General features: G+C 26.4%; 1 protein-coding gene across 2 annotated transcripts in view; it reads left to right on the top strand.

Annotated features, from left to right (window-relative positions):
- LOC111622378 (gamma-aminobutyric acid receptor subunit beta-like) overlaps positions 1 to 13,823 on the top strand; it is a 37,476-nt gene that overhangs the window by 9,705 nt on the left and 13,948 nt on the right. Inside the window, exons 1-2 of one of the 2 annotated variants that reach the window (XM_023364748.1) lie at positions 8,182 to 8,245; positions 13,285 to 13,475. In XM_023364748.1, coding sequence (XP_023220516.1) covers positions 8,198 to 8,245; positions 13,285 to 13,475 — 239 coding nt within the window. In that variant the 5' untranslated portion in view covers positions 8,182 to 8,197. Of the gene's footprint in view, positions 1 to 8,181; positions 8,246 to 13,254; positions 13,476 to 13,823 lie in introns of those variants that run through there. The other variant, XM_023364739.1, reaches the window with a different exon arrangement.

Raw genomic sequence — 13,823 nt, 5'->3', positions numbered from 1 at the left:
TTTTGAGCCTGGCCTATAGACATGAAAAACTGTCGTACGTGCTTTTCGACACAAGAATTAAATAATAAAATAAAAATTATTTTAAGATTTTTATAAATTAGTGAACTGAATTCACCAGCTTTAATCACTGTGTTTTTTCCTTGTATTTTCATGTAATTTGAACATGGATAAACAGTACGTAACTTAAATAGTTCGATGAGAATATTGATTAACGTTTATTAACGATTTTAGTAAGCATGTGACAAATTCAAATTTTGATACACTGCTTCATGGTTTTTTTTTTTTTTTTTTATGGGAGCTCCGCCTGACACCATTAAAGCCATTTTAGTAGGCAATGCGCTCGTATTCAATTTTGTATCTCTTGAGCAGACGTGTTAGGTTCGTTTTTTTTTTCAAATCTCACTTATTAGATGAAGGATGGAGATGGACTGCTTAATGCAAAGGTTTGAATTAATTTTACAACGGTTTTGAATAGGATTTAAATAAGTTTTTTACTTTTTATTTGTAATGTTCCAAAGAACAAGAGATTACTTCACCAAACAAAATCTGCATAAACAACAGCCATTAAAACTAACAAATAAAGTAAATAAAAGAAGATAAAAATATAACGCATATTTTCTTAATTTTTTGAAAGAATTAAGTCGGAGTTAAGTAATTCAAATCTTATGTTCTGTTGAAAGTATAATGGAGTAAAATATAAAAAATGAATTTTAATGCTGATTCTTGAGTTCATAATCAGAAAGACACGTAAAGAAAATCTAATGTATTTTTGATAAAATGCTTGGGTTACAATATAAATAGTTTAAAAGTTAATGTTAATATTGATTGAACCATTTGTGTTTAAAATATTCAATAATTCATATTAGATGCATTAAGATATTCAAATGATTTGCATAATCCTAAAACATTGCATCCTAAAATAATAATTTTTTAATGAATTTATATTTGTGTACAGTAAAGTCTAGACACAAATATAAATTTGTGAAGCATTGCCATTTATTTAATCACTATAATCTGAAAGTTGAAATGAGGGGATATAACTGCATGTTATAGTAATATATTTTACTGATTGCATGTTTTATCATTATCAAATACCACACTTGAATCAGGTTGAGATAAAGGGACAATTGGATCATTTGATCTAAGCCTTGATTGGAAGGTTCCTCAAAATTAGTCTTTTATGTTAAGAATATGGTACAAAAGTAATACAAATTCAAGTTTCACTTTACTAATTGATAAAAATTTAATTTTATTGATTTCATTTTATGATTTGTGTAGAATATCTGGACATTAATCTTGCCTTTCTTGATAGTAAATGGTTGAGGTAGTTAAGGTGTCGGCTTACTACTCTGAGGGTCTCTGGATCAAATTTGGGCAATTGAAACAGCACAGGAATTTTTCATGAACAGTACATATAAGATATGTTGAACCCTGTGTCTCACCACCCATCTGCTCCATTGTAGACCTGGCCAAACCCACAGTTTGTATGAAAACAAAGGTGTCATAATGCCCACAGGGCATAGAGCCAAAATTTAAAAAAAAAAATCGTTCCTGTCAGTTTTTATGTTTAGTTCATTTTCTCATAAGTGTTTTCAAAAAAGAAGATATTGAATGCAAATAAAATAAACCAGCAATAAGTTGCATAACTTTCCAGGCAAAAAATATATGTAACCCCCATCTATCTCCTCATCTCCTCAACCTTTAACCACCAAAATTTAATAGCATCAGTCCCCCTAATACCCAAACCTTCCTGCAAAATTTTAGAAATTTTCAATAAAAAACACAGGAGGTTTAAGCTTCAAAGTGGGTGAACAAAACTGTGTTCCCTCATATATACTAACATTCATACATACAGGAAAAAAACCCCAATGTTTGCATTTCTCGATCTGAGTGCAAAAATGTAAAAATATTTAAAGGGGGGTCATTTTTGACTGATCACCATACTTTCCTCCTGTTATACGTAACAGCTGAAAAAGTGATTATTAAAGAGTAACAATAATATATGTAAGAATTAATTTAATATTTAAATATTATTTTCTAATTGTACAGATATACTAAATTTAGATCATAATAGACTAGATTTATATTAAAATTTTACAGATTTACAACAACGCTAGCTTGTATGATGGACCTGCACCATTACCCATTGGATTCACAAAACTGCACCGTAGAAATAGAAAGTTGTAAGTCAATATATTTTGTAAAATATTATCGATTTTAATTTGATAATGGTTGGACTTAATAATATACTTAGAAATGGGAATATCTCATTTGAAAATTTTTACATTTTGCAAATTATTTTAGTTAGAAAATATTACAAATAACAAATGAGACTAATTATCACTGAGGTATTTACCAGGATGGCATCAATTGATGAATAGAGGAACTAACGAGGATTTGTATCATCTGGAGTCATTCTCACCATTTCCTTTTATTTTGGGATCGATAAGATTCGGAAATGGGATGGAAGTAGAAACTCTGGCAAAATACCAAGTTCTATTGTGAAAATTATCGGTATTCAGTTAAAGATTTCATCTTCAAAATATCATTTACATTCACATAAATTGTATGAGTTGCTTATTAAAAACATCAAAACTTTAGTAATCAAAAATGCATTTATTTAGCAATTATAAAATTTAGAATTATTTCAAATTATTATTCTTTAATAATATGAATTTAGAAATTTATAGTTTTTTTTTAAATTTATATAATTAGAAATTAAAATCGCCGATCACTTTATTAATAATTAAACAAAAAGATAAGCTTTAATAATTATATTTTGTTTACTTTTACAGTTTATAGAATTCTTAAAACTAATTAACGAAACGATAATTGAATACGCTTGTTTATTTTTCACATCAATACAGAATCTATAACTTTGTCTTCTCAAATGCTAGAAGCTAAATTATAATCTTTAAAAATGTAACTATGGCAGCATAAGTTTGAATTCAAACCTAAACTGCTATGGTTACAGTATTGATTTTACCAATAGATCCATTTTTAATTAGAATTTAGGGTTTGTTTTCTCTAATATTCCTAAAAATATATAAGAAAACCAATTAAAAACATTCCAAAATTAACAAATAAACATCAAAGAAAACAAATTTTGCATTAATCAACACAGAAGCTGTAGTAAAACTTAAGCATAATTTATAAAATATTAAAATAACTGTAAAACAAATAATATCACATAAAGTTAATTAATTTTTTAACTTTTATTTTTATTCTTCAAATTTTATTTGCATTAAAATAAATATTATTTGAAATTTCCAATTTTGGATCGTGAAATTTATATCTATCGAAAATAAAGCTAAAATATTTTATTCTTAGCTTTAACTTGCACATCACGTCTACACATGTATATACATATACAAGCTTATATTCACATTGTTTAATGACGTCATTTACTTTAAAAATGAAGTAATTTAAGCCACAAAATTGCAGACATTTCCATAAACATATCTAAACTCTAATATTCTTTAGGAAGATCTATATGCAGGATGCTATTTTACGACATTATAAGATTGGAAACCTTGAATTTGATAATATAAAGTCATTCAAAGTGTCTGACGAAAAAAACTAGTTATTAAGGATTGAAAGATACTTGGAATACGTATCCTTTTCCTCATATTAAAATGTACTCTACGCTCACAGAATTTTTACGTTTTGAACACGAATCTGACTTTATTTTTAGATTTGTATCATGAGTCAAAGGTTATTCAAGATCAAATTTCTTGAAAATAATTGCAGGGCAATAATATATATATAATATAAAACGGCTGAAAGTTAATGATACCATTGAAATCTTTGATATTTTCTACCCTTATGTGAATAGTTTCAAGCAGCTTGTAGTAATTGCTTCGTCAGAGAAGAAGCAATTACTACAAGAAGAAGCAATTACTACATGATAACAATGGGATGCTGCTTCTTCTCTGAAGCAGCATCCCATTGTTATCATGTTCTTAGGTTTGAAGATCATTCGTTTTTCTATAATTTAAAATTCAAAAATTTTACACAAATAACTGTTTTCCCATATAAGAAAATTAATTAATTCATAACTAATAAAATATTATTTTTTTATTATTTATAAAGCTGCTTACTTTTGATATCCTGGTCTACTTATTTCGATGATAATAAATTATTACATAAGAATATATTCGAGTTTTTTTATTATCATTAATATAATTTATGATTCAAGCAAACCAAGCATAAGTTATTGATTGCTTGTATTTTATATGATGGATCGTCTTTGTCTGCATTTTCTCGTCAGACAGCCGAGAAAAGTAAAATTAATATATACTATTATTTACATTCAAATATACAATTTATCATCATTTTTATGAAAGTCTTTAAGAAATCTTTTTTAATTCAGAAAATTCTAAAATCTATACAAGATTACAATCAAAATTATGTGAAAATTTAATATATTTTCGGCATTTTATTCGGAAAAAAATATTGATTTTAGGCAATGTTTACTAATGAAATAGTGAACTGTTTATATATAAAATTAACAATTATTTTCTAATAATGCAATCACCAATATATCATCTGCAAATATTTATAATATTAATTATAATTATTACGCTGTTAAATTTTATAATTAGCGGATAATAACTCAATTTATTTATCCGATAATCAGCAGCATAGAAGTATTTGGTGTGTATATACAAAAATTTCTCCAAAAATATACACAAATTAATGTAATTTATGTATATTATATTATAGAAGTGCACATAATCTATATTTTTACCACATATCAATACGTTATATTTTTATCTAGCAGAATATATGTGCATTTCCCATTGTATTATAACAAAATATATTTTTCTTGCCACGTCACAAAGATGGTTACACAGTGCGTGATGTTGTGATGTACTGGACAGATACTCCGGTCGTTGGGGTGGAAGAAGCGGAGCTTCCACAATTTTCTATAATTGGTTACGAGACGACAGATCGTATGGAGACTTTAGCAACACAGCTGAAAAAGTGATTATTAAAGAGTAACAATAATATATGTAAGAATTAATTTAATATTTAAATATTATTTTCTAATTGTACAGATATACTAAATTTAGATCATAATAGACTAGATTTATATTAAAATTTTACAGATTTACAACAACGCTAGCTTGTATGATGGACCTGCACCATTACCCATTGGATTCACAAAACTGCACCGTAGAAATAGAAAGTTGTAAGTCAATATATTTTGTAAAATATTATCGATTTTAATTTGATAATGGTTGGACTTAATAATATACTTAGAAATGGGAATATCTCATTTGAAAATTTTTACATTTTGCAAATTATTTTAGTTAGAAAATATTACAAATAACAAATGAGACTAATTATCACTGAGGTATTTACCAGGATGGCATCAATTGATGAATAGAGGAACTAACGAGGATTTGTATCATCTGGAGTCATTCTCACCATTTCCTTTTATTTTGGGATCGATAAGATTCGGAAATGGGATGGAAGTAGAAACTCTGGCAAAATACCAAGTTCTATTGTGAAAATTATCGGTATTCAGTTAAAGATTTCATCTTCAAAATATCATTTACATTCACATAAATTGTATGAGTTGCTTATTAAAAACATCAAAACTTTAGTAATCAAAAATGCATTTATTTAGCAATTATAAAATTTAGAATTATTTCAAATTATTATTCTTTAATAATATGAATTTAGAAATTTATAGTTTTTTTTTAAATTTATATAATTAGAAATTAAAATCGCCGATCACTTTATTAATAATTAAACAAAAAGATAAGCTTTAATAATTATATTTTGTTTACTTTTACAGTTTATAGAATTCTTAAAACTAATTAACGAAACGATAATTGAATACGCTTGTTTATTTTTCACATCAATACAGAATCTATAACTTTGTCTTCTCAAATGCTAGAAGCTAAATTATAATCTTTAAAAATGTAACTATGGCAGCATAAGTTTGAATTCAAACCTAAACTGCTATGGTTACAGTATTGATTTTACCAATAGATCCATTTTTAATTAGAATTTAGGGTTTGTTTTCTCTAATATTCCTAAAAATATATAAGAAAACCAATTAAAAACATTCCAAAATTAACAAATAAACATCAAAGAAAACAAATTTTGCATTAATCAACACAGAAGCTGTAGTAAAACTTAAGCATAATTTATAAAATATTAAAATAACTGTAAAACAAATAATATCACATAAAGTTAATTAATTTTTTAACTTTTATTTTTATTCTTCAAATTTTATTTGCATTAAAATAAATATTATTTGAAATTTCCNCGGGAGGGACTCTTCCGTTGGCAAATTGCCCACATGTTGTGTTGCCGTATCTTAACAATTGTTTTTAAAATGAAATATAACAACGTGAATAGAATTTTCCAAGTGATGATTTAAATAAAATCTATAAAGATCCTTGCAGTTTATTCTCTAGAAAATAAACTTTGTTACATCAAATTTTGATTCAAGAAGAACAGTTTACTTATTATCTGGATGAAATATGATTTCATTAGAAAAAACAAATTGTCAGTTGAGTTTTTAAATTCTACGTCGCTTAATTTTCCGAAGAATATTGATTTAAAACAAAATATTATTTACTGTGCAAACGTAGGTGTAAACATGTTTACAAAGTTATTATCAATCTTGTTAGTAAAATGAACTGATCAGATTTACTTTGAATTTAATAAATTAAAATTTGTCAAATTTTAACTATTGCTCGCTGGTAGGGCTTCGTGAGATAACAATACTCAAGTAACTGTATCCTTCCTAAATTTAATACTAATTTCATGAAGGAACCAGATTTGGATTGAAACCTACGGATGCTACGGACTAAGTAATTAGCATTGAATTGTATGAAAAATTATTATAAATCGTTAATACTCAAATTAAAACATCCCTTATAATAAATATAGGGACTCTTCTTTAAGTGTACAGTGTACAAATATACAAAAATTACTTGATATGCTGCGATTATCACCTCCGTTCTAAACACTAGATGTAAACATCCATGTTGTGGTCTATTTGTAGCATTATGTAATGATAAATATAATGTGAAATTTAAGAATCAGTAGATTTAGATATATAGTGCGACAGAAAAAGAGAAAAGTAAACATTAAACGATTTATTTTCAAACGATTTTAAAACTATAAGGAAGAAAAATTTACCTCTTGGGCATTAAATGCTCGTGCTTTTTATCTTTTTTTAAACGAAGAATGTTGTTTAGAAGACTTGTGATGTGTTGTGTACCATTAACTAAATTAAAAATAGTGTTCGAATAGTATGCCCTTCGGTAGGATATCAATTTAATGCACACTGATCCACTTTGTGTAATGATCAAACTATGAATTAAAAATCTAATCTAATAAATTCGCCGTAAAAGACTTATTTATGTATTCAGTATCTTACAATTAGTATTTAAAACAATAAAATTTTTTTAATACAATAAAATTGAAATCAAATTTGATTTTAAAAATATTTACCATGATATCAACATAGCATTTTTACTTTTTACTCATGTTTGAGCACACAAAACAGCGTGGATAAAGGATGTACAGTACAAGATAATTATTTAATTGGGCTGCAATTTTAAAAAATTGTAGATCTACAAATTTCCACTGTCTATCCTTCCTTAATCTCGAGAACGGTGTTAGATGAAAGTCGAGACCAGATATGAAAATCTTAGCGATAGGAAACTTCTATTAACTATATACGAACTTTCAGACTAGATCGGAAGTCATGTGATTTTAATTCAAACCTTTTCCACAGAACGAAGTTACATAGATGACCGGCATGATTCTGTTGCTATTAGGAAAAGCATGATATACAGGGGCAAGCCACTACTAATTTCAGATCGAGAGCATATACAGTATTTTAAGTTAAATAAATTTTAAAAATGTGATTAAAAATCGTAGCAAATTAAAAACAATTTCTCGTTAAAAATATTTCAAATAAATAATTTTAACATTACTTTTTTATAACTTTATAGAAATTTGGATATTTTAAATAATTGATTTTTAAAATTGTTTAATTTTTTTATTTATATTTGGTGTTGGGAAAATTAATGAATAGATTGATCTTTAGTTTTATGAATATTGTGAAATCTTAAATATGTATTAACAGTTGCTACGAATATTAATAATGAACATGAAATGATTGTAATTTATTTTAAATTTCATAGGACTTCCTTTATACATTGGAATGGATTTAGTTATTGCAAGTTTTGATAGCATTTCTGAAGTGAATATGGTAAGTAACTTTAAGTCTATTGCTTAAAAATTGTAAAATTTAAGATTACAGTAGAGCATCGATTATCCGACTCAACTGGGGACTCAGGTTGGTCGGATAACTGAAAAAATCGGATAACCGAAAAGAAGGAAAAAAATACATTATTAGTATAGTATATTAAGATATTAGTATATCCCATGTAATTAGTTTATTAGTATATCGCTATTAACCAACTTCGCGTTGAATTTTCATCGATGTTTAGCCTAACAATTTTTTTATAAATAATAATCGTCGCTATTGTATCGTTAAAAATTATTTTTAAATTATTTTATTGCTCACGAAACAAACAACCACTCATAATTAGAAAATTAAGTCTCGTTTAAATACTGACCTCCCTTCAATGGTCGAGCCATTGATGCCAGCTAAAACACGCAAAAATTTAACAAAAATAATATTAAAGTAGCCAAGACATACCCAAATATTGTAGTGCCACATCACTAGCGGACATTTGAAATTTGCCGACTAGAACGGTCGGTTCACCAATGTGACGGTTAATCGGGGGTCGGATAATCGATGCTCTACTGTATATCTTGTTTAATGAAGAAATGCGTGAATTTATGTATTTACTCAAATTAAAAATTCATAATTTGTTGTGTAAGAAATTCTTAAATTTTATAATGTTTATTGAATTGTATGTCTAACTAAATAAAGAATAGAATTAGCTTAGTATGGTAAAGGAAACCTTTATTTTCGGACCTTTATTTTTGACCATCAGTGGATTAGTGATGTAATCACCCAACATTAAAATTTGGTCGCGGGTTTGCGCCTAACCAATGGGATGGCCACGTGAAGTTTTCCAGGTTTTTTCTCATTTGTCTGATACCTAAATAGAGGCCATTTTCCCACAGAAAGTTCACCTGTGAGGCAACCCCTTGGCAGATCGCCCACGTGTTGCTTTGCCACATTCCATCAATCCAATTCAATACGAATAACAATAAATTTTCGAGATTGTTGTTTATTAATTACTGCATAATTAATCGCCAATAATGTATTAATTTGAAATATAACAATTAGTAAATTTGAAAGAGGTTAATGAATAAGGACGTTTAATGTCTCGTACTCGAAATCATGGAATAATATTACAGAAAATCTTTATTCAAATGTGGAACAAGAGCGATCATTCAAAGAATATTCATAATACAGTCGAACCTCTAACTCTAAACAATGGCCACTTTTCAGGAAGTTCGTTATTCTTTTTTAAAACAAAAATGCATACAAAATATCTTCTATATAACGGCCACCCCAAACAATGTATTTTTTATGTTTCTATCAGTAGTCGTTGTTTAGAGGTTTTGAATGTATTAATTAAAATATAATNTCAACACAGAAGCTGTAGTAAAACTTAAGCATAATTTATAAAATATTAAAATAACTGTAAAACAAATAATATCACATAAAGTTAATTAATTTTTTAACTTTTATTTTTATTCTTCAAATTTTATTTGCATTAAAATAAATATTATTTGAAATTTCCCAATTTTGGATCGTGAAATTTATATCTATCGAAAATAAAGCTAAAATATTTTATTCTTAGCTTTAACTTGCACATCACGTCTACACATGTATATACATATACAAGCTTATATTCACATTGTTTAATGACGTCATTTACTTTAAAAATGAAGTAATTTAAGCCACAAAATTGCAGACATTTCCATAAACATATCTAAACTCTAATATTCTTTAGGAAGATCTATATGCAGGATGCTATTTTACGACATTATAAGATTGGAAACCTTGAATTTGATAATATAAAGTCATTCAAAGTGTCTGACGAAAAAAACTAGTTATTAAGGATTGAAAGATACTTGGAATACGTATCCTTTTCCTCATATTAAAATGTACTCTACGCTCACAGAATTTTTACGTTTTGAACACGAATCTGACTTTATTTTTAGATTTGTATCATGAGTCAAAGGTTATTCAAGATCAAATTTCTTGAAAATAATTGCAGGGCAATAATATATATATAATATAAAACGGCTGAAAGTTAATGATACCATTGAAATCTTTGATATTTTCTACCCTTATGTGAATAGTTTCAAGCAGCTTGTAGTAATTGCTTCGTCAGAGAAGAAGCAATTACTACAAGAAGAAGCAATTACTACATGATAACAATGGGATGCTGCTTCTTCTCTGAAGCAGCATCCCATTGTTATCATGTTCTTAGGTTTGAAGATCATTCGTTTTTCTATAATTTAAAATTCAAAAATTTTACACAAATAACTGTTTTCCCATATAAGAAAATTAATTAATTCATAACTAATAAAATATTATTTTTTTATTATTTATAAAGCTGCTTACTTTTGATATCCTGGTCTACTTATTTCGATGATAATAAATTATTACATAAGAATATATTCGAGTTTTTTTATTATCATTAATATAATTTATGATTCAAGCAAACCAAGCATAAGTTATTGATTGCTTGTATTTTATATGATGGATCGTCTTTGTCTGCATTTTCTCGTCAGACAGCCGAGAAAAGTAAAATTAATATATACTATTATTTACATTCAAATATACAATTTATCATCATTTTTATGAAAGTCTTTAAGAAATCTTTTTTAATTCAGAAAATTCTAAAATCTATACAAGATTACAATCAAAATTATGTGAAAATTTAATATATTTTCGGCATTTTATTCGGAAAAAAATATTGATTTTAGGCAATGTTTACTAATGAAATAGTGAACTGTTTATATATAAAATTAACAATTATTTTCTAATAATGCAATCACCAATATATCATCTGCAAATATTTATAATATTAATTATAATTATTACGCTGTTAAATTTTATAATTAGCGGATAATAACTCAATTTATTTATCCGATAATCAGCAGCATAGAAGTATTTGGTGTGTATATACAAAAATTTCTCCAAAAATATACACAAATTAATGTAATTTATGTATATTATATTATAGAAGTGCACATAATCTATATTTTTACCACATATCAATACGTTATATTTTTATCTAGCAGAATATATGTGCATTTCCCATTGTATTATAACAAAATATATTTTTCTTGCCACGTCACAAAGATGGTTACACAGTGCGTGATGTTGTGATGTACTGGACAGATACTCCGGTCGTTGGGGTGGAAGAAGCGGAGCTTCCACAATTTTCTATAATTGGTTACGAGACGACAGATCGTATGGAGACTTTAGCAACCGGTAAATTAAATTTTTATATATCTATAAATATAATAAATATATATATATATAATTTATTTTCAATTCAATTTTTGCTTTCAATTTAGGAACATATCAAAGACTCTCTCTTAGTTTCGAGTTAAAAAGAAATATCGGGTATTTTATATTCCAAACGTATTTGCCTTCCATTCTTATTGTAATGTTATCCTGGGTTTCCTTTTGGATCAATCACGAAGCTACCTCAGCCAGAGTTGCTTTAGGTAAGATATTATTTAAAGATTTTTTTCCTTGAGTAAATCCCTTACAGCTACTCATGCAATTCTTAAAAAAAGATGTCTTTTATACTGATCCTGTCAAATAATTTTTCATTTTCTCAATACAAATCGCGTGTTTAAAAATGCTCAAGCATGCAACAGATTTTCTTCACGAAACAAACCTTCTTTTTTCATTGTATAAAATGTTTATTTTGTATGTTTTAAATTTAAAAATAAACAGAAAATTTTATTGAAAATTATTTTTTAAAAATATATATATATAATATAAAACGGCTGAAAGTTAATGATACCATTGAAATCTTTGATATTTTCTACCCTTATGTGAATAGTTTCAAGCAGCTTGTAGTAATTGCTTCGTCAGAGAAGAAGCAATTACTACAAGAAGAAGCAATTACTACATGATAACAATGGGATGCTGCTTCTTCTCTGAAGCAGCATCCCATTGTTATCATGTTCTTAGGTTTGAAGATCATTCGTTTTTCTATAATTTAAAATTCAAAAATTTTACACAAATAACTGTTTTCCCATATAAGAAAATTAATTAATTCATAACTAATAAAATATTATTTTTTTATTATTTATAAAGCTGCTTACTTTTGATATCCTGGTCTACTTATTTCGATGATAATAAATTATTACATAAGAATATATTCGAGTTTTTTTATTATCATTAATATAATTTATGATTCAAGCAAACCAAGCATAAGTTATTGATTGCTTGTATTTTATATGATGGATCGTCTTTGTCTGCATTTTCTCGTCAGACAGCCGAGAAAAGTAAAATTAATATATACTATTATTTACATTCAAATATACAATTTATCNTTTTGCAATTTTTAAAAGTTAAAATGCAGTAATCGTCTAGTCTTTATTAAAGGGGTCAAAGGTCAAAGGTGTTATATTTTATTAATTACTGTAGTTATTATCGATTGTTTGTTTCATTAATTCCTCATTTAATTATTAAAAATATATGTATAAATATTTTACATAATAAAATTGCTTTGTTGTAAGTATGTAAAACATTTTTAAACATTATTTTTTAGATGCGTGTATTATTTTACGAATTATTTTCTACTGAAAACTAAGAGAAATATTAAACAAGAGAGAAAAATCAATATTGAATAACAAAAATATAAACTTATATAACTTAATTGGCTTTCCTAGTTTTATTACGTACATATAATAATTATGACTTAATATGATTAAACATCAGTAGAAATAATTTAATTTTAACAAATTATGTTAATTGCTAAAATGTTAAAACGTTACTATTCATTTATTTGAGCAATTAATATCTTATTAACATTATAATAATGAATATAATATGTCAAAATTACATTCTGTTGTTTTGAAATGTTGATAAATCAATAATTTTATCTCAATTTAGAATTGATATTATAATACAAAGGAAGAAAAATAGAATATAAATATAATTTTGACAATGCAGAAATCTGTAAACTTATTGATGTCACGTAGAATATCTTGTTTGAATATCATTGTATAAGATCAAAGCTTTACTGCGAAATATATTTGTAGGACTATACTCTTACTCTCTACTTGAACCAGTACTGGAAAGATGAAAGATTAGCCTTTGGTGAAGAAAACCATGAACTTACGTTGTCTGGAGAATTTGCAGAAAGGATTTGGGTTCCAGACACATTCTTTGCCAACGACAAGAATTCTTTTCTACATGATGTCACCGAAAAAAACAAGATGATTCGGCTCCAGTCCAACGGCTCCATTGCATATGGAATGAGGTACTTGCTCTTTAAATTGCGTATTCGTGTAACGTTACAAAAAAAGATATATATATATATATCGTTATTCCTTATTAGGAATAATAATAAAAAATATTTCAAAATTATATGAAAGAGTTTTTTCTAAAATTTTTATTATATATTATTAAATTAAACGTTGTTTAATGACTAGTTCTTTGAACTTTAAACAAGTCAGCATTATTTTAAAGGGATTTAAATACAAATAAATTTAAGAAAATATGAACATTTTATAATGTTGACCTGTTTAAAGATCAAAGAACTAGTCATTAAGCAGCATACAATTTAATAATATGTTAGAAAAAATTTTTGTAACAAAATATATATATA

The sequence above is a fragment of the Centruroides sculpturatus genome, unplaced genomic scaffold, assembly GCF_000671375.1.
Source record: "Centruroides sculpturatus isolate CEXI.00-Female unplaced genomic scaffold, Cexi_2.0 scaffold23, whole genome shotgun sequence".
NCBI lineage: Eukaryota > Metazoa > Arthropoda > Arachnida > Scorpiones > Buthidae > Centruroides > Centruroides sculpturatus.
The sequence above is the reverse complement of the archived record's forward strand: the minus strand, read 5'-3'. Positions and strand labels throughout refer to the sequence as shown.